Source organism: Corvus cornix, chromosome 10 (genome assembly GCF_000738735.6).
Source record: "Corvus cornix cornix isolate S_Up_H32 chromosome 10, ASM73873v5, whole genome shotgun sequence".
Classification (NCBI taxonomy): Eukaryota; Metazoa; Chordata; class Aves; order Passeriformes; family Corvidae; genus Corvus; species Corvus cornix.
Window position 1 is genome coordinate 19,478,677 of NC_046340.1, and position 25,254 is coordinate 19,503,930.

The following is a 25,254-nucleotide window of genomic DNA, read 5'->3' on the forward strand; positions in this document are numbered from 1 at the left end:
TAAACACACACACAGACACACACACAGACACACACACGCCTCCTCTGGGATCAGAGCACGTGTCCTGCGTGCACGGCTGGGAACAGAGAGCTGCATTTGGGCAGGTAAAGATCTGGGGCCGAAAATAAACCGAGAAAAAGGCAAGGCATCCTGAACCAGAGCACCAGGAGCTGCGAGGGGCCGCGTCCGGCACCAGCAATGGATACACACACACACAAACACACACCCACACACACCTGGGGGAGGCCCTGGACAGAAAGGAACTGCAGGAAGAGGAGAAACCCAACTGCTCTGGAAAAAGCTTTCCAAAAAGAAAAAAAAATAATAAAATATATATATTCAACTACACCAGCACACGCTTCCCCCTCCCCAGCCCAGGGAAAAAAACCAAAACCAAACAAAAGAATCGAACTGAAAGAAAATGCACAGCAAATAGACATAATCTTGAAGATTTTTAAAGAATAAATATTTTTTTGTAATTAAACATTATGCAAACACGTGCCACGCTTGCTCTTTGTCCATGCATATGCGCTATATACAACTTTGAAAAATACTGTGTTGTCCTCTTTTTGTTTTAAAAGTCATATACAAAGGTTGGGTTTTTTTTTTCCTTGCTGTGTACCCCCCTCCTTCCCTCCCCAAAAATCCTCTTTACAACGAACCAATCCACATTCATCCGTGTACTTGGGTGGCAGAGAGGAGGAGGGGGGCGGGAGAGCCACCCCCCTTACCAAAGTCCATCAAAATGGCTGGTTTGGACATGAAAAGCAGTGTCAAGAAACTGGTTTAAGTTTCATCTGTACTACACACAGGAAAAGAAAGAGAGAAAAGAAAAAGGAGTCGGCTTGGAGGATGAAGCTACGTTACAAGTTAAAGTTGGAGGGTTTTTTAGTGCGTCTGTCACACTCTTGGCCGCCTAGAATACTGTTGTACAATGGTTTATCTACCTTTTTTTTTATTACAATATAATTTACTTAATTTTTCTGTTAACAAAACAGAATCCCGGTACTACAGACCAGCAGTGTAAGAGGCGGAGCAGCGCCCTGGGTGGGTTTTATTGGAATTGCATGAGCACTCTAGGATGGGAAAGGGTTCAGAGTTCATTGCTGCGGGGCCGGGCTCAGTCCTCGATGTACTCCCACAGGTCCTTCTCGTAGCCTTCATGCACGTGCTGCAACAAAACCCTCCGCCGGCTCTCGCAGTATCTGCAGGGGACAGGGACAGCATGGAAAAGGCACGTCAGGAATCACACAGCATCCCTGGCACCGAGTTATCCAAACCTACTGCACGCCTCACTTCCCAAAGAGGAGATCCCCCGAGACGGGAGTTTGTATTTACAGCCCGTTAACAGCACTAATTAAGACTTTGGTTGCTCCAGTCGCTCAGCTCTAGGTCCCTGGCTGGAAAACCAGTGTGCAAATTGGGAGTTCTTCAGCAAAAGTATCCCCAGAGCCCCTACAGCTGAGAAACCTTCAGGAGTAACTGGAAGAGAAGGAAGGAGCAGCTGTGGTTTGAAAAAGCCTGAGCACAGGTTGGTGGTGACACATGGAATGGGATGAGTTCTCCTCAAACGTGGCCTGGTGCCTGTTCTGAGCCCCATCAGGACAACAAAAATCCATGAGTTAGCTGGGAAAAACTAGCTGGAAGTGTTCAAGGCCAGGTGGGAGGGAGCCACCTGGTCTAGTGGAAAGTGTCCCTGCCCATGGCAGGAGGTAGAATAAGATTTACTTTAAGATCCCTTCCAACCCAAACCAGTCCCTGATGAAAACCTCAGGAGTACTGAGAGTTCTGCTTCCCAGGGGAGACGGAAGCAGTCCAAAGGGTTACTGGCCTGGATGGAGAGCAGGTTTCACCTCACATCCCAACACATGGCTCTCAGAGGGACACTACACCCTTGGAGTATTTCCACCTATGCTGACTGAAAACTGCTGCACATAAAACTGATCCCGGAGTCCAGGATCACTGATCCTGAGGAAAAGGGGTATCACAGAACACAGCAAAGGATGCAAATGTCATTTCGGGTGTGTCAGAAGACAAAAAGCACAGAAACATTTAAAGAATTCAGGTTCCAAGAGCAAAGTCTAAACAAGCATCTGAGAGGCTCTGGCTGCTGGGAAGCCAGCTTGCTCAGCAGTGGTCAGACATCCCTCAGGAGGAATCTCCCAGCGGGAAGCCATCCCTGACCGCAACACACACTAACACCTGGCAGGAATTCCTCACCTACCGCTCAGGACCTGATCAGAGTGACTGATTTATCCACCAGAGCAGCTGTGGCTCCCCTCACTGCTGGCAGCTGGTGTGAGACAAACCCCCATACACAGAGTCCCATTGATTTTCAGGAGCATGTGATGGCAAACACGTGGTCTCTGCTCTCCCAACTTTAGTTATTTTTCTGCTGGGGGAGAGGGGGGGGTTAATCCTGTTTTCTAGAAATGTCTTTGCAAGCAAAGAGATCCAAACAGCTGAAACCAAACCAGCCTGGAGGGCAGCTCCTGCAGCTTCCCAGAGCTCTTTAAACCCACCTCGGTGACATCCTGCTCCCAGTCTTGCATCAAAGGGCACCGTGCAGGACATGATTGAGACATGACTGAACTGGTTAATTAGGGACCTGCACGGGCTTGACAGATGGAATTCTCTCTTCCCAGAAATGTGAAGGCAGGTTTGGGATACTGTTTCCAAGCAATTCAAGCTATATTAGCTTTTGATTTCATCCCTAGAAAAGCATCCAGGTTCAGAGGACTGAAGTAAACAAGCAGCTTCATCTGAAATACCAAATTAATGGTGGCCTTAAAGGGTAAATTATAAAATGTCTTCAAAAAGAAGGTCAGGAAGTCTTGTCCAGCTCCAGCTGTGCTGCCAAAGTTGGGCAGGATGAGCCACAGGCACACCAGAGCTTAACAGCTCCTGCCACGTCCATTGAGTCCTAGAGCTCACCCTACTTCAGATATTTTCTTCCCCCTAAGCCAGGCATAACAAATTCAGTGATTTTGGCAAAATGCCTCAGAAATGCAAGCCCTAATCCTGTGACTCATCCGCATTTTCAGCTTTGTACTTTTCCACTGTGCAGAAATTATTCCCCTGGGACTGAACAAAGCACTGGCATCTGTGTCACCTGGACCCCAGTCCCCTGCTCCCCTTCCCAGCTGGGCAGGCTGCTCTCTCCCTCTTCCTTAGGGACAGCTTTTCTACACCCACGTTTTGCACAAATGGACCCAGCAGACAATTAAAAGAGCCAATTGCTCTCTGCTGGCAGCTCATCCTAGGCCAGAGCTGGCAGCTTGGAACAACAAAGTCACTCCTTGTTCTTTGGCCCTCGCTCTGCAGATTCCATCCTGGTGCTGGCCATTCCCACATGCTCCTTCTGTGCAGGAACAGAAGTGTACTGAGAGCCATTGCTTCTGGACACAGGATTTTTTCCATTCCGGGGCTGGATCTTCCAGCTCCTGCTCTGCAAAGCAGATGGGAGGCAGAGCTGGGAGCCTCTGCCCGCAGGCTGTCACCTCCCCCGAGAGCTGGTCCCAGCAGGGAGACAAAACCCCACTGCCAGCATCTGCGTGAGGGCTTCTCCAGGAGGATCCGGGGCTGGCACGGGACAGCGCTGCTGCTCTCGGATATCCAGGGACTGGCTGATCACAATGGGTGGCACAAAGCCAAGAGCAAACAGCTTCCCAGGGATGTGGCTCTGGGGAAACCGTATCTTGGCAAGTGCTCAGGTCACTACCTGACACAGGGAATGGCAACACTCGGGCAGCTTGGAGAGAAAGGAGTATTCCAACACAAACCTGTACTTATCCTGTACTTTCTGCTTTATGTCTTGCAGCGAATCTTGGGATATATCTCGCTCCAGGTACCCAGAAAGCACCTCTGTAGCATTCTCCAAGTCTGCTTGGTTATTCTGTAAAGACAAAAGAAAAAAAGTGTTTGAGATGGGGTAAAGGAAAGGGGGAGATTTTTATTTCAGCATAATTGGAATCAGTACCAAAATACAAAAGGAGGATTAGATATCACAGAATCCCAGACTGATTTTGGGTGGGAAGGGACATAAAAACTCATCCAGTTCCACACCCTGCCACGGGCCACCTTCCACTAGACCAGGTTGCTCCAAGCCCCATCCAACATGGCCTTGAACACTTCCAGGGATCCAGGGGCAGCCACAGCTTTGTGATTCTGTGACTCCTCCAGCAGCCGATCCTACACAATGCCCAGGGAGCCTCTAACTTTTGCATGACAGAATATCAAACCAGACTAACTTGGGTAAAAGTGGGGACAAGAGGCCTCCAAGCATTAAATCTTATTTCCTCAGCTTTGCAATCTGAATTCCTGACAACCCCATTTTCTCCTACCTCAAAGATAATGGACTGATTATTCTTTTTGAGGTAGAAGGCAAAGACGTAAGTGTACATGAGTGTGGCACGACACTGGCAGAGGACGTCGACTGCTTTCTTCAGGAACTGCACCTCGATCCACGACATGTTGTGCTGCTGCATCTCCTCCATCTTCTGCTTCACCTGAGCGTAGAGCTTGTGCTCGAAGCGCAGGCTCTGCATGTGGTTCATGTAGCGGTTGCAGTAGAACAGGTACCTCTGCAGGGCTGCTCGGGATCGCTGTGTTAATTCCCATTAGGGAGAAAGAGAACAAATTGTTAAAACAAAGTAATGGCTGCAAGAGAAGTAAACCCTTCACAAGGCTCTTCCTGACCCAGAGAACAAGCTTCCTTTCCAAAGGAGCCTCCTCTCCTGTCACATTGGGCAGACGGCTCAGTGTGGCCCCGCCAACCCTGGGAAGTGCCCCGGGCACTTCCCAGCACAGCTCTGACATCCTCACTCCCAACCTTGGAAGCAATTACAATCACACTGCTCAAGCCTCATCACTTTTGTATTTCAGCTTCTCGACTCAAGGTACAGCATTCAAATGCTCCCAGTGTCATGACAAAAGTGAAAAGATGATGTTTTGGTGGTGGTGGTGGGTTTTTTTTGCTAATGAGGAATTCTAGTTACTGTGCTTGTGCTAAGAGGGCAATCTCAGGTTGATTATAGAGCAGGGGAAAAGCACCATGTGCTAAATAGTGCAAGACTACCAAGATGACTCAATACACAGTCATTAATCTTACTTTCTTCACACTGACAGACCAGCTGTAAAAAAAATAACACCACGGGCATGGTTCAACTCGTGTACTGTGGATGTACAAAGGTAGCACGTACCAGGCAAAGCCATCCCTATCTTAAAAGTCAAAAGACTTAACTGTCCCTTGGATTTGTGCCCAAATCCGTGAATTCCTTTAGAGCGGATGTGTAGGTTTGCAGAAAGCACACCACAGGGCTGGTGATCTCCCTCATCACCAAAGGTTATGGACTCACCTCCTGTGCATCCCTTGCTGCCTTTGCATCATCCTCATTGTAGCGATTACAGTTGTACCTGTAACAGGGACACCGATTCCACAGATTTCAGTCCAAATCCGTGCCGTTTGCACCACGACCTCCTCGCCTTCCAGCAAGGCACGCTCCCGAACTCACCAGGCAGATCCGTGGGGCTCCCAGGGGCCCAGACACACCCAGCAGAACTCCGCCTTGCAGTTCTGGTTCCGACAGACCATGTGGTTGCAGCCCCCGTCCTTCTCGATGGTGACGTGGCATTTCGGGCATTCCTGTCCACAGGACAGAGAGCACCGTTAGCAGGGCAAGCACGGAACCCCAAAAGCCTGGGGAACTTGGAAGGGTTCCCATGGCAGTCAGACAGAGCACATCAAGTGAAATACATGATTTAATTCTTCCCTTTGGACATCGAGATCCTCTTCAGAGTCAGGCCTTAAAATACTTCCAAACCCGGAGCAGTTAGATAGAAAAAATTTAAGGAGTAACACATTTTATCTATGCTGCTCTCACAGAGGGACACTGGGTGAGTCACTTCATGACCTTCCCCAAAATCCCAGCAGAGGGGTGGTCTGTAAGAGCCTGGGAAGCATCTGGCTTTCCTCACCACCAAGTGTCTGGTCCACTCTGGGACTGAGACCGAGCCGGAATCACGCTGTTACCAATCCGAGACACCTGCAGCTGTAACACGCCATCCAGAAAGGAGCTGAAAACATGCAGCAAGACTCTAGTGTGCTTCAAAGAAGCTGCTGTCAGCTAAAAAGACACTTCTCTTCCTGAGATGTTTCCACGTTTCCCATCAGGTCCCTTTTTTCCCTTCATGTGACACCTCACTGAAGACTTTTCCATAAAAGCTCACACGGGGTTTCCCTTTCAGGAGTAAGGCTTTTGACAAATGTGAGTATCTCAAAGGGCAGCTCTGCACAGGGAAATAACTGGGGAATAGAACACCAATATCATGGTCTCCATGAACTTAGAAATCAACAAATCAACAAAGCAAGTACAGAGAAAAAAACTGCATAAATGAAACCAAAGCCATTTTTAGGCTGAATCAGCTCCTCATCCAACTCATCCCATAACCACACCAGCCTTCATGGAGTTTCTGCACAAACCAGTTTTTATATACAAGACAATTACAAACATATCCAAGCCAGTGATACACACACCTGTACAATCAGCTGCAGCTTTTGGGTCAGAAGCGTGTGAAATCCCCTCCCTAGTCTGGAGCATGTCTTTGCTAACCAAAGCAAGCAGTTCCTACCCTGGCATTCAAATAAACTCTCAGCAAAGGAAGAAACCAACATGCACAATCCCTCCATAACTGCTACTTGTACACAGGACACATCCAACAGGTTCTTGTACACCCACTCTGAGTGTCCCAACTACTACTGCATTTTATATGAGTTTACCAGTTTGTATTGTCAGGGACAGGAGAATTTGCACATCAAACCAATGGGATCAAGCAGCAACCAAGCACAGAAGAGGAATTTTCCAGACCTGCCTTCTTCCCAGTCACCTGTGTTTGTCCTTCAAACTCAGTAACTGTACTACAGAGTAAGTGAAGCACAGTGGTTCCTGTGCTGGTCCCCTCAGGGGCACAACACCAAGATGTCCCCTAGGACTGTCCACAGGATGGATACTCAGCCAGGGAAGCTTGTTCCCAGTTAGTCTGTGCAGTTCTGTGAACTTTGGAGTCAAAAATGGTCTCTCCTTCGAGCAGAGCACTCAGTGCAGCATCTATTTCCCTCTTCCAGGCAGCCCTCCTCCCTCTTCCAAACCTGCACCAACACGTCAAGACTCAAATTTAGCTTTATGCCAGCAATGTCCTTCCCAACTGTGCAGATCCCTGCTCAGTCTGCTCATCAGCCAGGGTGCCTGTAAGTACAGACAGTGGCCCTGTCCCTGTCACACCACGGTGACCACAGGGCACACAGCCAGAGTGGTTTTTCAGAGGAGGTTGTGGAGCTGTGCAGTTCTTCCAGACACATCTCCTGCCATCAGGTGCCAACATCACCCGTGGGAGATGCAGCCGATCCACGCAGCTGCGCTGATCCCTCCTGCTGAGCAAAATCCTACAGCTGCAAGAGAGGGAGAACAGTTCCCAGGTGACCTGCCAAGCTGGAGAGGTGCCACGGGCACATCCCACCACAGGGATGTGGGGCCATCTCACCCCCAGCAAGACTCCATCAGGAGGATGGAAATTCTGCCCTCCTGTCTTTGCGGTGGGACCAAGCTCTCCAGTGTGTCCACAGTGCTCAGGGCTTCAAGCTCTGGGATGCAAACTAGGACAAGAAGACCCTTCCAGTGCCTGAAGGGGCTCCAGGAGAGCTGAAGAGGAACTTGGGACAAGGGGGAATGGCTTCCCAGTGCCAGAGGGCAGGGTTAGATGGGATATTGGGAAGGAATTGTTCCCTGGGAGGGTGGGGAGGCCCTGGCACAGGGTGCCCAGAGCAGCTGTGGCTGCCCCTGGATCCCTGGCAGTGTCCAAGGCCAGGTTGGACGGGGCTTGGAGCAGCCTGGGACAGTGGGAGGTGTCCCTGCCCATGGCAGGGGTGGAACTTGATTATCTTTAAGGTCCTTCCAACGAAACCATTCCATGATTCTACCATCTCATTGGAGCCCTTTTCTCACAGGAAATGCCATCCTTTCCAAGCCTTTATGCTCCTCTCTAGCAGAGCACAAGGAAGAGGTGACACAGTATCTGCGCAGATCCCTGAAGCTGTGCAAAAGTGTAAAGTTGAATATTTTTAAAGATTAAAGCCATGAAAAGTACATACTAAAGAAATGCTGGACACCAGCAGAAAAAGAAGCAGTAACTACTCAAGTCACCAACACAACAAGTGGGAGAGATTTATAGATTAAGGAGGATAGGGAAGGAAGATCTCCCTGAGAATTACAGCTATGCAACAACCCAACAGGCAGCAAATCAAGTTACTAAACCTGCAGATTATTGTGCACGTTATCAGTCACAGCACAACGCAGAATCGACCTCATTAACATTGTTGCACTCCAAACAATTCCATGCTGGGCTTGGAAACAAAAGCCTGGGCAAACCTGGCAAAGGAGAACAATCCTGATTTTGTTGTACAAGTCCATGCATACATAAAGAACCATAAACCTCAGCTGCTCTTTTATGAACAGGAAGCTAAAGAGAAACACGTTTCTTATTTCAGGGCAGGCGAAAGAGATTAGCTCTTTCCAGAGCTCCCAGAGGAACTGGTGGACATCAGCCTCCCACAGCCACATTCACAGCAATGCCTTCACCTCTAACCCATCCTATAAGAAGGATCCTCAAAAACCACAGGGATTTCTTAATGAATTTCAACAAAACCCAAAAACTTAATTATGGCTAGCACAAAACAGTACACTGTTCCAACACCTACAGTCACAGAGCAAAGTGTTTTAAAACATATTTTAAACACCAGTTCATCTGAAAGAAGGAGATGACACTTGGGACACCTTTGGAAAAACACTGACCACGGCTCTGGTGTGGTGGGAAATGAAGGAGCACAGTTTGGTGCAGGTGCCCAGGAGGATCCTGTGTCCTGCCAGAAATTCCACGTGTTAGAACAAATGCAGGATCTCCAGAACGTACAGAGGGAGCACTTGTTCAGCCATTAAAAAGTGACCTGAAAAGGGAGAGATGTGTGCTCATGCCATTTTATCTCGTGCAGGGGAGAAAAACAGCCAATGTTTTTCTGGAGAAGAAAATGTGCCTGGTTTATCCATCAGCCCTTCAAGCTCTGTCTGGTCTGGGAGGGAAGGATGGGGATGTGCCAGGAGCCAGAAGAAGCAAGGCTGGGGTGTTTTTAGTATCAGATGAACAACTTTCATTAAGACCAATTTCAGTCCCACAGTAAAAAGCAGTGCCTTGAGCCAAGGCCGGCACCATGACCGCCTTTGTTCCTCTCCCTTTGGTATTCCAGGAGGCAGACATTAACATCGCTGACACTCAGGTTCCAAACAGGTTTCCCCTCCTCCTTTTAGACCACTTTCAGATAGTCTTGGTACACCTTAAGAGCCCAAAATAAATGCACAAATCCAAGTTTTTCTCTTTTTTCGTTCCTTTGAATGTCCACGTAACAAAAGCAATGGATCGCAGTGGTTTCTTTATTCCCAAATACCTGAAACCTGCCTAGTTTAACTCAAGAAAGGAACTACTGAAGCACCAAGTTCGTCAAGCAAACTGAAAAAGGAAGAAATATGCAAATCCTTGGACTATTCAACCCCGTTCCTCAAGAAGACTGAGGACTACAGGCTTGATAAAGAACTTGTATTGCCTTATCTCAACTTTAAATTAATCTAGTTAAGCAGAACTCATGTGAAAGTAGCTCATTTTAAGAAAAAAGCCATCTACTCCAGCACACTCTGCTGCAATGGCTGTATCTTTTGTAGAAGGAATTTAGGTCGCCCAAGTGCAAGTAAATGAATGCAAAAAATAAAAAAATCATATCAGAAACCACAGAACTCACTACTCGAATCTCCTCGGTTTTCATTCAGACCACTCTACATAATTCATCAAAAAATGCATCGCATCATTCCAGTTTGGGAACAGAACCCAATTCAGCTGGGTTTCACTTTTTTTATTCTCTCACACAATTGCCTAATTTTCCTTTCCAATTCCATCTCCCAGGACAAGCCGGAACAAATGTATCTCACATTCTCCCATTGCAAAGGATTATCCAGATTTCAAGCCCACATTCCAGAGGATTGGTATTTTGCTCTTACACCTTCATCTTGGTATGACAGGAAGTCTCCTTCCCTGAGAGGAGCCCACATGGGACAGGACTCACGCCTGGATGGCTCCAGAAAGTGCTTTCCAAAAGCCAGAAACAGCAACAGAGCCCGCAGGCACAAATGAATTCCTTGGAGAGCTGTTCCCACTGAAAATGGGGATTTTTGCATCTCATGGTACCCGATTCCTTTCTAGGTTCTTCAAAATGAAATTCAACACAGAATTTAGGCTGTGAAGCCAACAGTGCAGGCACAAGTTGTGCCTCACCAAACACAGCTGCCCTGCTTTCCTGCTAGGAACCGTAGAGAGAGAAAGGAGGGATGGATACACACTCCAACTGCACAATTCCCATCCCAGTCCATTGCTACAGCCCCACATCCAGACAGCACTTGGGTTTCTCCATGCCTCTGGTCAGGGACCAGCAGGGAACTGGGGCACGAGGGAGGTGGCTGCAGCCCCACGATCCCAGGCTGACCAGGCTCTCCAGAGGCTGCCAAGCTCCCAGGACACACATCCCAGCAGCCAAAGCTGGAGGTTCCCACCTTCCCCAAGGCAGAGATCAGCATGAGGGTGGGTTCCTCTCCCTCCCAACTTTCCCCTCAATTGAAGCCAGCGTCAGCTCTGAGAGAAGAATGCCATATTGTCCTTCAGCTAATTGAATGGATATGGATGCCACAAGACTCCAGGACAGTTGGCTTGCTCAAATGTCTGGAGTGATTACCCTGGTGGCAATTATTCTCCCTGTTGCAGCCTGGGCTCCTAAGTATTCCCCTGTAGGAGTGTCTGGGACAGTATTAGAGGAAGTAGCTTAGACAGTGATGTCCAAGGACAGCTCTGCTGCTCCCACCAGACCACAGGTACCAACGGAGATGCAGGGCCGGTGGCAGATGCCACCCTCCAGATGGGTGCTCCCCACCCCCAAAAATCATCTTATTCCCAAGGCAGGGGGAGGTACAAGATGGGGAACCCCAAGATCAGCCTCCTGAGGGCTTTAACCGGCAAAACAGGGCTGTGGCTGTTCCAGTGTCCCAAATATGTGAGACCCAAGGCTAGCAGTGTTACACTCTGCCTTTTCCAAGCTATTGGGTGCTCTTCCTCAGGTTTAATAGGAGCAGTCCCTGAAGAGCCAGCAAACTCCAAACAAACCTAGTTCAGTCCCCGAGCCACGTTGGAACACACTGAGACAAAGCCAAAGCCCCTTTGGTGACACCGTGAGCTCCAAGCAGGGCCCCAAGGCCCCACTCCAGCCTGATCTGAGCTGCACAGTGGGTGTTTCTCTGCCACCATAACACAACATTCCAGCTCGATGAAAACCAGGCAGCCAGCCCCGGAAAGCAGCGAGGCTGCTGCAAACAATGCCATTAACCACTTACATAACAGAACCAAGAAATCAAAGCAGCCATTTCCTCACTCCCTCCCCACCTTCCTCCTTCAGCTGGGAGCCCCAGGCCTGCTCCTCACCCCCCACGGGATCTGCTGCTTTTGTGTCCTTGCCACCATGACAACCTTCGTTTTAATTTGTCCCAAAGTGATCAAATGCTAAAGTTTCAGGCGAAGTTGGGCTAAGTAGAAGGAGACCTTAACATAATGAAATCCCAAACAGCTGTTCTGCCAGTCTCCACCTGGAATGCTGCCCAGCGGAAATGAAGGCTCCTCTGGAGGCCAGTCCCACGGATTTGAAGGCAGATGTAAATGATCCCAGCCAAACGGAGCCATTGGTGGTGGTAACATGTTCCACACATGGAATGGGACATGGATTTGCTCAGGGAAGCCACCGGTGCCAGACAGGAGCCCAAAGACTTAAATCTTGAGCTTCCTTTGGGTCTCCAATTAACTGGTTTTTTCCAAGCACTTTCCTTCACTGAACTTGAAGAAACTCACCTTATTCCAGGCATTAACACCTGTTTGCTCTTCAAACAAAAGCACTTCAGTGTACTGTGGATTTTAAGGCTTGCTCTTAACATGGAACAGAAAAAACGATCCTAATGCAAGGAAGTAGATTGATGTCCTTTTCACCTGACAAATCTATATAAAATCTCTATATAAAATATGAAAAACCTCTCACCTTTGTGTTGGCTGCAATCCAATTGGAGGTTTCACTGTCATCATCACACTTCTTAATCCATTTCTTTAACCACTGTCAGAAAAATGATTGAAGAAGAGCGTTAAATGTAACTGGAGGAACTACAAATGTTCCCAAGACCCCTGCTCACATTAAGGAAAGGTACACCCAACCACATGGGAATAGTGGGGTGTTGGTGCTGGAAAACTGTGCAAACAGCCACAATCTAGTGGCAGACAATTCCTGCAGCTCCATTCTGATCCAGCAAGCACAAGCACCCAGCACAAACACTCCTGCAACGAGTTTGCAGCTCTTAAGCTCAATCAAGACAAACTTCATGTTGGACCCTTAAATAAAAAGGACATTTTGGCTTTGGGGTAACTAACTGTGGCCTTCCAGTACCTGAAAGGAGCCTACAAGAAAGATGGAGAGAGACTGTTCACAAGGGCCTGGAGTGACAGGACAAGGGGGAATGGCTTCCCACTACCAGAGGGCAGGGTTAAATGGGATATTGGGAAGGAAATCCTGGGAGGGTGGTGAGGCCCTGGCACAGGTTGCCCAGAGAAGCTGTGCATGCCCCATCCCTGGAAGTGTTCAAGGATGGGGCTTGGAGCAACCTGGGCTAGTGGAAGGTATCCCTGCCCATGGCATGGTGTGGGACTAGATAATCTTTAGTGTCCCTTCAAACCCAAACCAGCAAAACCAAATTGGTTCCTTCAGTACAATGGATCACGCCAGACAAAGCACCAAAAACACCTACAGGGACACCTCATACAGGAATGCTCCTTGTCCAAAAAGCACCTTCACTCCTCTGCAGGAGGTCGCAGGTCTCACAACCTCCTCTTCCAGACAATTCCCACCTGGATGAGGCACTGTTCCCTCACAAGGTCCAACTGTGAGGCAGCCAGTAAAGGCACCCAGTAGGATTTCACTGCAGGTTCTCACGCTGTGATTTAAACAGATGAGCTACTCTGCTCTCTGGTGGGAACAACAGCTGGGCTCAGTGATCCCTGGGGGCCCCTTCCAGCTCAGGATAGTCTATGATTCTATGGACAGCCACAAAAACTTGGGCTTCAGTGCTAAGTCTTGCACATAAATTGACTTAAAACTTTTTCAAAACACAGATTTGGGAAAGAACCTTGACGTGCTCACCTTGCATTTAACAGGATCATGCCAGTTTTCACCGCAGTTAAAGCTGTAAGGGAAAGAAAAGGGGAAATAAGCAAACAGGGCAGATGATTGTACTTGTAATTAAAATAGGGGAGGTTTTCTTCTGGGCTGTTCAAAGCCAGGCCTAAGGAAACTCAACACACCTCTCTTCAATCCTGAAATCCCTCAAGGGCCACTTCAAAACAGTGGCAGAACAAGGGGAAATGGCTTCCCACTGTCAGAGGGCAGGGTTAGATGGGATTATTAGGGAGAAATTCTTTACTGTGAGGGTTGTGAGACACTGAAACCGGTTTCTAGAGAAGTCACCCCTGGATCCCTGGCAGTGTCCAAGGCCAGGCTGGATGGGGCTTGGAGCAGCCTGGGATAGTGGAAGGTGTCCCTGCCCATGGCAGAGGGTGGAACTCGATCGCCTTTAAGGTGCCTCCCAAGGCAGAGCAGTGTGGGACTCCATGAACACACACAACACTTCAGGGCAGTGCACACAACGCAGTACCAGCAGCTTTCCCTGGTGGCTCTTACCAGAACTGACGGCCACATTTGCAGCGCACGGGTTTAGCATCCGGGTATTGGACTTTAACGACGTGGTGGCAGTCGGGGGCAGGACACCACTTTAACAGTCGATTACACTGCGAAACAAAGCACACACCCCACATCACACAGGAAGGAGGTGCTCAAGGACAGCTCCTGCCCTGCATCCCTTTGCCGTGGCTGCAAACAGCTAAGAAATTAAAACCAAACCCACTGCACCCATCACTTCTGGCAAGGATTGAAAGCTTGATCCCATAACAACTTCCTCCATGGGCTCTACAGGACAGCCGAACCCACACAACTGGGAAACTGGGACAGTGCAAACATCTTGCAAAGCACCTTTCTCCAAGTTTATTTTGAGGCTACAAAACTATCAGTATTTTGCTAAAGTATTTTTGCAGTTTTACTTCAACTTGCAAAATGTTTAATGAGTGGTGTTGTTCACAGCATTTCCTGCTTTCCAATCTGAAGTACCTCAGGTAACATTCAAGAGTTATAAATAACTATTATATAACTGTTATAACTGTGTAATTCTGCTTCTCAGATAATAAACAACAGCTCTTGCATTCTCTTTAGGTCTTTTGTCCTGAAGTTTTTCTAATATTTTCCTACAACTGTCTCTGTAAGGCAAAGGACTATAAAACAACCCCTGCATTCACACTTGATTAGAGACTATGCAAAGAAACCCTGCTCTGCAGTTCTAAACAAGCCTCCAGTATCTGGCTGGGTACGTGTGTGAGACAAAAACAACCTACAAACAATTAAAAATTTCTAATAAAAACTCACCTCTACAAAACTATTGGTTATTAAATGCTGGTACTTTAATTTAACCTTGGAATCTGTGATCAGACGCCTGTGGGAAGGGAAGAAACAGAAAAATTGTAGCAGAAATCTCGTTTATCCCATACCCAGCCACAAGTTAGGACAAATAGGTTTGATTCGTCCTTCTGCACTTGCAGATACTTTTTGTACTCACCTGTTTGCTATTTATTTGTTAGACCATTTATTATTATGAAAACTACATTCATTGTATTCAATATATAAATACACATATAAATATATTAGCTTCAGAAACAGAAAGCTCACACAGTTCAAGAGAACTGAACCTCTTGGTGTGAGGATTTTTATTTTAAAACACTTTCCTGAAGAGCCCAAGAAACAAAGCAAGTAATTTAATCAGTTCATTTACATAAAACACGCACATTGTGTGGCAAATCCCTTTAAAAAGCTCCAGAACAACCCTTGTGTGGTTAATAACTCTGGGAAGCCTAATGTTAGCTGGGTTCCAGTGGATTGCTACAGCTTCAGCTTAAAGGTGTTATAATCTATTTACCATAAAAACAAAGTTGATTTGAATTCAACATCACTAGGGGTGTACACAACATGGACTTTCAATTAATTCCAGTCTGCTTGGAACTGGGAGAGCAGAGGAAAACTGACTGATGGGAACCCTTGACAAGCATGGTGACCACTCTTCTCCTGGGCACACCATCCCAGCTGGCATTTGCAGACTGTCCAGCCAAAATACACCCAAAGTAACTTAACTATGGATTGCTGAGCACTTCCAAAAATGTCTTTTAGCTATAACTGAAGTTATATACACTGAAGTGTCTTCCCAATATATCTAAATATAAAGCTGGACTAACACACCCTGTGTAGCATTCCTGGTTTAAATCTTTCTGTGGAATACAGCTTTATACAGGCCATATCATGGATAAATATTGGAATTAATGGATTTTCCTTTCCAGCTGTAGCCAAAACTAAGTGTACTCCTGCATGTTATCCTTACAACACTCCCTGAGGAGCGGCGTGTGCCCATGGGATGAGCACAAATCCCAGCCCTGGGCAGCTGGGGAGCTCCTCACTCAAGCACATGCTGGTTATTACATAAATCACAGCACGTGGCAGCTCAATTCCCAAGGCTAAAATAAAACAAATCAGCTGACAAAGCATCTCTCCTGCAATTCTGGAGTCAAACTTACTGAGGTATGAGAAAACAATCTGAATTTAGTATGAATTATAAATTTCTTTTTTTTACCCCATACTTGGGCTTCAAGACATACTAATTATCACTTTGGAAATGTACTGAAGTATAACAATGTATCAGGTACTGGAATTTAAATTAATAGTCATGCCATGACTAACCCGAGCACATAATCCACTGGTTTTTTGCTTATCAAAATGCTTTGATTGCCCCGATCAACATCACCAGGTCGAGACCTTCAAGAATTTAGCTTTGAATATTATTGTCTTTTGGCAAATCATAAATGAAACTAGACAAATTAAGAGATGAAACCCATGCTCAGAGCCCATAAATCATATTAATTTTGTGTTCATATCACTTGGAAACTGAGAGCTGGAGACTCTATAAACAGGAAAAGACCTAAAAAGTAGTAACTAAGGACACAGAAGTGGGTGCAGGTTCCAGTTGAGATCATTTACATTTTTGTCATATATATTGACATATTCTAAGATTGCCACAGTTGTCCATTCTGGCTTATTTTAAAAGAAAGTTTTTCAAAAAATGCACCTTCCTTCCCACAGAAATGCAGGTAAGAACAGGGAAAGGTGGATTTTTACCTCTAGAAACAGTTTCTAGTTTTACTCAGACAAAGGGGACCTGTTTGCTTTAGCACCCAGCTGCCACTGCCCTATCCCAGGCCTCGTCCCTGCCCTCTCCAGCCAACGGGGATCCCACAGCACTGCCCTCCTTTTCTTCCATCCTTTCCTTGCTGCTGCTGCCACTGCAGCCTCCAATGGTTTCAGCTACTCAATTTCACATGCACCGTTTGAACAGCTCATTCCAACTGTTGCAATCAAGAAAACACTCAAAAAAGTCCTGCTGAGAGCATTCGACTCCACAAATTGAAGTTCAACCTCTGGTAAACAAAAATCTCAATCAGGATACTCAAGATATGCCAACTTCAGCTCAGTTTCCACCCACTGGCCTCTACAAACCACCCCTCAACAGGGCAGGAAAGCACTTCAGCTACTTCCACTTCCATCCAGCCTACACTCCATGAGTAACGGAGAGCCAAAATTGGGGAAATCACTACTCTGAAAGCAACTGATAATAAAAACCAGCAAATTAATATCAATGAGTGAGTCAGGCTTCAGGAAGGAAAGAATAAGGTAACAGAATAAGCCTCTATTGAGATGCTTTTTAGTAAGAAGAATTAAAATGAACTTGAACAAAGTTCAGGATTATGAAGGATATTGCTCATGCAACAGCTTCCCCCAGTACAACAGAGAAGGAAGCTCATGGAATTCATTGCTCCACCACAAACTAACAGTCATTCTACAGCTGGACAACTCAATAACTCCAAGGACACAGGCTGACACACCAGCTTAATCAAATCTTCTGTTTGAGGGTCAACTGCTTCCTATCAGAGGGCAAAAAACACATCCTGAACCAGCCCTTAGGACTCCTGTCCTCTGACTCACCTATTAACCACAGCTATAGGGCTTGGGGAACCAGTGGGTTGACCTGGGTAGAAGTCCTGAATTCTGACATAAATCGAAGGAAACAAAATGCACAAAGCAGTAAAACAGGGTTTGGAAACCCTGGTGTCACACTGACCAAACTGGTCAGGGACTCTTTCCTCCCAGTGCTGTCACATGGGGTTGTCACACCTAAACAGGAAGTTAAGAGACATTGTGGGATCAAAACAAACAGTTCAGGACAGGCTTCTCTGCTGCCTACAAGCCTCTGTGCAGTTTGTTATAAGCATTTGAATAGATTTGAATAGCACATGAGTAACACAATGGAAAGAGAGAGCAAAGCCAAGAGCATTACTTACATAACTGTATTGTCGTCCACTAAGATATCACAGCCATGGGCAGGGCATGAAATGGTCTGAAAAACACAAAAAGGTCATAGGAGGAACAGTGCTTATCCTGGTTTTGCATCACAAAGAATTCCAAGGCAACAGACTTTATTACAATCCACAGCCAAAGGAGTGCTTTGCCTCTCCCACCACATCCCAGGCGTGCCACTGGTTCCTCCTTCCCCAGCCCAGATACCTGCACCAACTCCACAGAATTCCCTCCAGATTCACCTGTAGCAGAGCCTGCAGCCCCCAAACCTTTGGGGTTTGGGTTTTCTCTGTCATTCTTTTGGATGTCTTTAAACTTCAGCAGGGGACACTTTCCCCCATCTCTCCAATACACAGAATTTCCAGAAATAAGCCATGAGGTAAGTTGAGATTTTACCTGTCCCATGCCTTCCTCCATTATTTTGGTAGTTAAATATTCACTCCAGCACTGCATACAGAACTTGTGTCCACACTCTAGGCCAGTGAAGTACTGCAATGACAAAGAACACGAGACATTGCCTCATTTTATCACTGGATTAGCTCCATAATTTCGTCTTTCTTGGTGCTGTGCAGTTCATCCATCCCATCCCTCATTCCCCACACCACACCCGAGACACCGCTAATCGTTTTGCATCATCACCTTACAGAACATTGCCAAAGCAGCCTTAGTCACTCTTCCAAAGCCAGACTTTAATCCCCAACCCCAGCAGCAAGAAAAGGTGTGGCCTGTGTTTCCATCCTGGCCCATTTAAATTTATCCTTGTTTAAGGAGTGTCTATGGAGCACAGCACGGCTCTCTCCCATGTTACTTTGGACATCAGTCAAATAAATACAACACCAAACAGGTCACAGTGATAAGGATACAGAGTCTTCATTCCTCCTATTTTTTCCCCATGGCACATGTGGGTGCTGCCCAAAAGTCCTAGACCTCCTCGGGGAACTTCCCCCTGAAACCCAGATGCCCATCAGATGAGGACACTAAAGATCCTGATTGGCAGGTGTAAATTGCTAAATAAAATTCAATAATGATCAGCTGTCACAGACAGCAGCAGGGACAACTCCATCCTTGTCTGCATCATCTGCACAGAGCTGTCAAGATATCATCTGGAACTGAGCGGTTACACAAGGGGTGGAGAAGCAAACACTGCTGAGGAAAGACTGGAATTAAAGCACTTTTCTCTGGTCAACTTACAGCTATTTTATACCCAGAGTCAGCACCAAGGAAAACTGTACTTAAAACACTTCACTTGTACCACTATAGAGGTAGTATTTGCTGGCTCAGCTTTGCAAACCAACTTCTCAGCCAGTGAGATAAAACCAGAACTCCACCCTCAGATACCATCAAACTATGAAACTCCACAGAGGAAAGAACCCAGAATCCTCTGTGGAACAGCCCAAAACAACAGTAGGATGGTGGTAATTGAGGAAAGGAGAATCCACTTGAGGACAATGTTCTTCCCAAACCGCCTCCTCAGCCATCATCCCACAGAGGTGCAGCAGCTGTGCTGTGCTGTCTCTGGATGCTCTGGCACGGGATTGCCCAGGGAAGGTGCCTGTCAGCACCCTCTTCCCCCGGGCTGGCAGGCTGTGATTACACTGCTCTGACACTCCTGCCACCAGCACAGGCTGCACCCTGTGAGCACCAACACGGGTGACTCTGACCTGAGCATCTGACTCGGTTCCAGGTAAAAATAGAGACATCCACCCCAAAAAAACCAACAAAGAGATCAGAGAGAGGCTGACACCTATGTGGTGCCAGGTACACCGGCTCCAAGAGTGAAAAAAGACACCTTCCAATTTCTGAACCCTTATTGAGCCAGATAACAAAGGTACCTGATGCTCCACAGATGCTGCTGTGGCCAAGTGACATCTCCTGGAGATGCAGAGTTAGAGTAAAGTCACTTTAACATCTGTAACTTTTGGGATGCCACAGCACGAAACCATCCCAAAGACAGCACTGACTTTTCCCTGAATTTTGGCTTCTCCACATGTGATGGGAAGCAAGCACAGACAAGGGAATCATCCCTTACCAAATCCAAATACTCCTGCAGCAGGCACACACAAGGAACCACCACAGAACACATCTTCATGTAAGACCTGCTTTGGTTATTTCAGGCAGGGAAAAGGTTTGCTAAATGCCCACAGAAAGGCAGCCACCACCACACTTCCTCCCAGGCTGCAAGGAATGCAGAGAATCTCTCGGCTCTTTTCTTTACTTTGAGGGAGTTCCCAATTATTTTTGGCTCAGCTGACAGAAGATGTCAAGGGAGCAAGTAAAAAGGCCAACATAAAACCACCAAGGACGGGGGGAGCAGTGACTCCTTAGGCAGCTCGTTAGCCCAGGGGACAGTTCTGCTGTCACCACATCTGTGCTCAACATCTACAGTCTGGACAAAGCAGGATGTTCCCAAAAACACCCCCAGCCCACTCTCCAAGGAACCTGAGGGTGGGAGGCAAGAGAGAAGGAAGGCAAAGCCATGACCCTCCCAGTTCCTGTCTTACCAATAAAGGTGTCACCCAAAATAACTGCTGGGACCTGACACTGCTTGACAGGGACACAGAGCGGGTAAAACATCTCCCTTAAGTCCTCAAACTTGCTGGGTGAGAGCTTCCAATGCCTCGTTTGGCAGGTGCTTCCCAAAACCTCAAACCACAGTTCTTTGGAGGTGACTGAAGAGCTACAGAGACTTTGTAGACAGAAGAGAGGGAATATTCAAGACTAACATGCCTGCAACAACTGCACACTGGAAAACTTCTTAACACTCCCAAGCTCTCTAGCTTTCCACAGGCTGAAAGGGGCTCGCAGGGCAAACCCCCCACCCCCCAGCTTTCAAGTGGAAAAAAAATTAGCTGATCATTGCAAGGGGATTTTCAAAGCTGAGATTTCAGGTTGGGCACTGAACATAAAAATAATCCTAGAATTTATCATTCACATCGACTAAAACAGCTTCAAAACAGATTTCAATCACCTTAGACACAGAAACTAAAGCCTTTTACAGAAGAAATAATAAATATTAGTTTTCCTATAGGCTCCAGCTTTTTTGTAGGACAAAGAAACAGAGGTTCCCCTCTGATGTCTTTTAACTTAATGAACACCAACAACAGAGACAGCCCTGCTCACTTGCAACATCTCTCTGCTCCAGCTAAAAATCTGCTCTTCTAGCAACTGGGCCACTGCTATTTGAGCTACAAAATCAAGAAGTATTAGTGTGCTTTGTGCTGTTCTTTCCAGTTTCAAAACTCTGGACAATGCTGTGGTGTGATTTTGGGGGTTGTCCTGTGCAGGGCCTCGATGATCCTTGCGGGCCTGTTCCAGCTCATGGTATTCCATGACTCTATGATTCTGCTTCCCAGGCAGCACAGGACCCCCAGGCAGAGGACAGGCCTGGCACTTGTGAGTTTTACCCCCACCCAGCACAGCAACTACGTTAAAAAGGAGAGAACAGTGTATTAGGATATACTGCCTTTCTCTTTCAAAGCACCTCATCATACAAAGCAGGAATTTGCCTTTTCAGCTCCTCTCCAAGAAGGAAGTCAGGGCACACAAGACTGAAGAGGAGACATGTGAAGCCTTGTGGTTTCTGGCTCAAGAGGAACAGGGACCTTAATGCTGAGAATGGGAGGACTGAAGCCGACCTTTGCTCAGCTCTGCCCACTCCAGGGAAGGAAGATCCAGAGCAAGGAAGAGGCTGCAATCAGGGAACTTCACCCCAGGCTACTCCTGAAGCCCAAAGCTCATCATGCTTCCTCGCTGAAAACACACCCAGAGCCAAGAGCAAAGCCTTTTGTCAGGGTAGCTTTGCTTGGAAAGACCCAGCACATGTTTTAGGGTGTTCTGGAGGGGCAGCTCCCCCAGGAAGAGCAGGTTCCAATAAAGGAAGAATTCCTTACTGTCAGCACTTTGCCTTTTGATGAACTCTCCTGTTTGAGCTTTTCCACTCATCTCCTTTTCTCCCAGACCTCCCACCAGTATGTCCTGCCCCTGGGAGCCCCAGCAGAGCCTGGACCTCTGAGCAGTGTGTGGGAATGCTTCAGTTTGGTCAACAGTCACAAAAAAGCAGCACTACCCCCCAGGACATTGATGCACAGCCCCAGCAAGTACTGCATAACACACTCTAATGTCTGACCAAGAGGGTATTGTCCAAACATGATAAAGATCCAAAGATATCCACACTTTACTTCTACTCACTTTTATTCCAGACTTCCTAGTTTGACTACTTTGTAACATTATTTACTGCTTTTAAAAGCCGTTTCCTGCCTTGCCTTTTTATTTCCGAAAATATGCCTTTGCCCATCGTGCTTTTCACAGATTTTTAATTTCACATATCATTTATCTGTACATCTCAGTTGGTATCTGACCTTTGCAAACATCACCTGCTTGCTTCTTCCTGAACTTTACTACACCGCTGCCCAGGCCCCAGCACTCTCAGAGGTGTTTTGCAGGAAAATGTGAAGTTTCAGGTAGGAAATCTGGGGAGTTGATGGTCAGGTAGCACCGAGGCCACCGGGTACTCACCGAGTTTGGGTAGTTCAGATAGCAGATCTGACAGGACATGTCCTGGGCTGATGACCTGGTGTTCATCTGGCGCGTTCGAGACTTTTTACTTGGATTAATTACGTGACACTCAGCAAAGAGCTTCTCCAAGTTGCCATCGAAGTACCTGCACAACACAGGAAAGAATGAAAATTTAACCACCTACTAAATCATTCTTCCATTCTACTTGGCAGCTAAGTGTACAAAGATGCTTTCAATATTTCAAAACTCACACACACACACACTACTTCCAACAAACTCTTCCCTAACACAACACAGAGGTGGATATTAGACAACTACATAATTTCAGAGACTCTCACTTGAATTACACTCCTGAAATTCAGGTATCTTCAATTCTTCAGCTGCATTTCAAGTAATTCATGATTCTCCCCAGTGATTGCTTTGCATTAGAATTCCAGGATGGGAAACTGGAGCATGAACACCTGAGTTCACAGTCCAGGCATTGGAACACCTTCCTAAAGCACAGGTTTGATGCCTCCAAGCTCAATTCTTTTCAATTGAAGCCTTCCATTTTTCCTACTATTCTGATCAGTAGCCATTCGAGCAGCTTTTCTCTTCAGCCAACCTGAGGTAATTTAACAACCTCCTAAAAAATACAGTTCCAGGTTTACAATGCTTCCAAAGATTAGGTACCTATTGGAAAGGAGGATGCAAAATTGCTTGGGGGGAGAAAAAAGATCACTTCCTTTCTATTTCCTATTCCCTTAAGGAAAACAATACTGGTTTGCTTTCAAGGCTTATAAAAAGCTCTTCCTTGGAGAGGAGGACCAAAGTGGAGAGAATCATTATCAGGAAGCTCAACCTCTTCCCAGAATCCTTCACACACCTCTCTCCAGCCTGCAGCAGCTGCAAAGAACTAATTAAACCAGACAATTAACCAGCCCCATCACCTGCACACATCCCCCAGCCAAACCCACTAAGTTGTTCCCCCACTCCCTTACAGCTCTACCTACCAACAAGGCTTGATTTATAATTTTAAAAATATCCATTTTCCTGCTGTTTCATATGTTTCTCAGTGTAGTTCACATATTTTAGATCTTAAATTTCAAAACACTGAATCTGGAAGGAAGTGGTGAATTCTGGCATCACAGCATCCACGAGGCTTTGCCACTGTTCTTCAACATTAGCTCAGGATTTAACTCAACCAAGTTCTTTTGTTTGCTTAGAGGATTATATTTAGAAATTTTTATGCTATATTTAAATATATAAAATTATATCTTTAGATAATCTTAGCAAGTGAATTCAGTGCAGTCCTATTATAGGCAGTACTTGTTTATTAAGAATCATGGATAAATATTAAGTCCACAGAAGTTTTCCAGCCTTACAACTGCCCTTAGAGGCAGCAGGAGCAGCACAGGATGTGCTCTGAAGAGAGCAGACACACAGATGGGTTTGAAGCTTGCAAGGAAAATAGTTTTGTATACAAATGCTATGATGCAACTTGAACCCTGGTCCTCATGGCCAGCTAAATGCTTATGGAAATACCAAAGGTTTTTGTAGTGGTGGGCTGGTTCTAAGGGTGAATATCCATGTCAGGAACTTGAATTTTTTCACCTGGAATTACCTATCCCCTTTAAATACCTATGGATAGTATTCCTACTTCTCCATGCTGTTTTCTTCTCATGCATTTTCTTTCTGAGTAAGTAATTTCCACATTTGTTTTCATTAATGTCTCTCAGACTCAAACTCATGCTGCCACTGAGCCATAAGAACTCCAGAAAACGCAGAGGAAAATGTGGATCTCCTTGAAAACACGCAGTTCCAATGGATACTCCAAAGTCCAACAGCTGTCTCACTGCTCCACCACTCCTTACGCAAACACGCCAAGGGCTCCATCAGGAGACTCTTGCAGTTCCTTCAATGGTTAGGAACAACTCCTAATTCCAGTGACCATCCCTTTTTCCCACTTGTTCCAGCATCACCACAGCCCATCCCTGCAGGCAGATCTCCCTCTGCCCTTCCCATGTTCTCTGGTCAAAGGGATTCCCAGGCAGCAGCTCTAACACCCTTCCCTCCCACAGCAGGTGAGCTCCATGTGACATTCACTGACCTCCCTGGCCAGCAAACCTTCTCCACCACCAATTCCCATTTCCATTCATCCTCCTTGAATCTAAGAAGCCAAAACACATGCAATCCCAGTCCAGATCTGACCCTGATCTCATACAATTTCACCAGAGTTCTCCTGCAAATCTCACCTAATGCATTGCAAAAGATGGCTACATTTCTCCAGAGCTCCTCCATGTCAGCATCCCTCCTCACTTCCTTCACAACTCCAAGAATTCTGATTTTTCCTCAAATACACTCTATTAAAGGGTTGGTTCTTGGTACCTCCATCCTTATTTTCATCCTAGGGAGGAGCACAGCACCTTACACAGCCCTTGAAATCCTCTGCCCTCCTTTCCCTTCACAATGCAGATATTGAGTAATTCTAGCACTTCTGGCACATGAGAATTTCTTCTATTAATTCTTCAAAGTTCCTTTGCTTCACCACAAAGTTGGGGGCTTTTCTGCTATTTTAAAATGAATGGACAAACTAGTGTTTGTCCATTATTTTCAAGTGTTTCTACTTACCAAGACCAAACCTATTACAGTACCAAGTCCTTTTGGCAGAGGGATCAAGCTGTCAGCTCCTTTATCTCCTCAAAATTCCCTCCTGCTGTCTGTAACTGCTCAATCCCCATTTCCCAGACATAATCAAATCCTACCCATGGGAGTATCAAAGATAAAAAGCCTTTTTACTGAAAAAAATTGCTTCCAGTACACACTTTGGGATATTTACTTCCATGGAAGAGCATTTGTGAGTGTCAGTACAGCAATATACTCGCAGTAAAAGATATCTCCACATCAGAACTCCTGCCATGCACCATTTTTCACCTGTTCAACCTCTGCTAAGGAGTGTAAAGCATTATTTGTTCCAAGGAAAGCAGGCAGCCAGGTCCTGCAGAAGAGGCAATCTGGGCATTCCTGACATCCCTCCTCCGCTCAGAGGAACAGGGACATGTGGCCACCAAGATAAGCAG

The 25,254-nt window shown here is 46.5% G+C and overlaps 1 protein-coding gene across 2 annotated transcripts in view; it reads right to left on the reverse strand.

Moving 5' to 3' along the window:
- Window positions 1-433: 433 nt before the first annotated feature.
- ARIH1 (ariadne RBR E3 ubiquitin protein ligase 1) overlaps window positions 434-25,254 on the reverse strand; it is a 49,727-nt gene continuing 24,906 nt past the window's right edge. The window contains exons 3-14 of one of the 2 annotated variants that reach the window (XM_039557521.1): window positions 22,196-22,340; window positions 18,077-18,169; window positions 17,665-17,720; window positions 14,651-14,717; window positions 13,856-13,962; window positions 13,319-13,361; window positions 12,170-12,241; window positions 5,514-5,644; window positions 5,358-5,415; window positions 4,344-4,616; window positions 3,783-3,895; window positions 434-1,205 (exon numbers count right to left, since the gene is read on the reverse strand). In XM_039557521.1, coding sequence (XP_039413455.1) covers window positions 1,121-1,205; window positions 3,783-3,895; window positions 4,344-4,616; window positions 5,358-5,415; window positions 5,514-5,644; window positions 12,170-12,241; window positions 13,319-13,361; window positions 13,856-13,962; window positions 14,651-14,717; window positions 17,665-17,720; window positions 18,077-18,169; window positions 22,196-22,340 — 1,243 coding nt within the window. In that variant the 3' untranslated portion in view covers window positions 434-1,120. The remainder of the gene's footprint in view (window positions 1,206-3,782; window positions 3,896-4,343; window positions 4,617-5,357; window positions 5,416-5,513; window positions 5,645-12,169; window positions 12,242-13,318; window positions 13,362-13,855; window positions 13,963-14,650; window positions 14,718-17,664; window positions 17,721-18,076; window positions 18,170-22,195; window positions 22,341-25,254) is intronic. The other variant, XM_039557522.1, reaches the window with a different exon arrangement.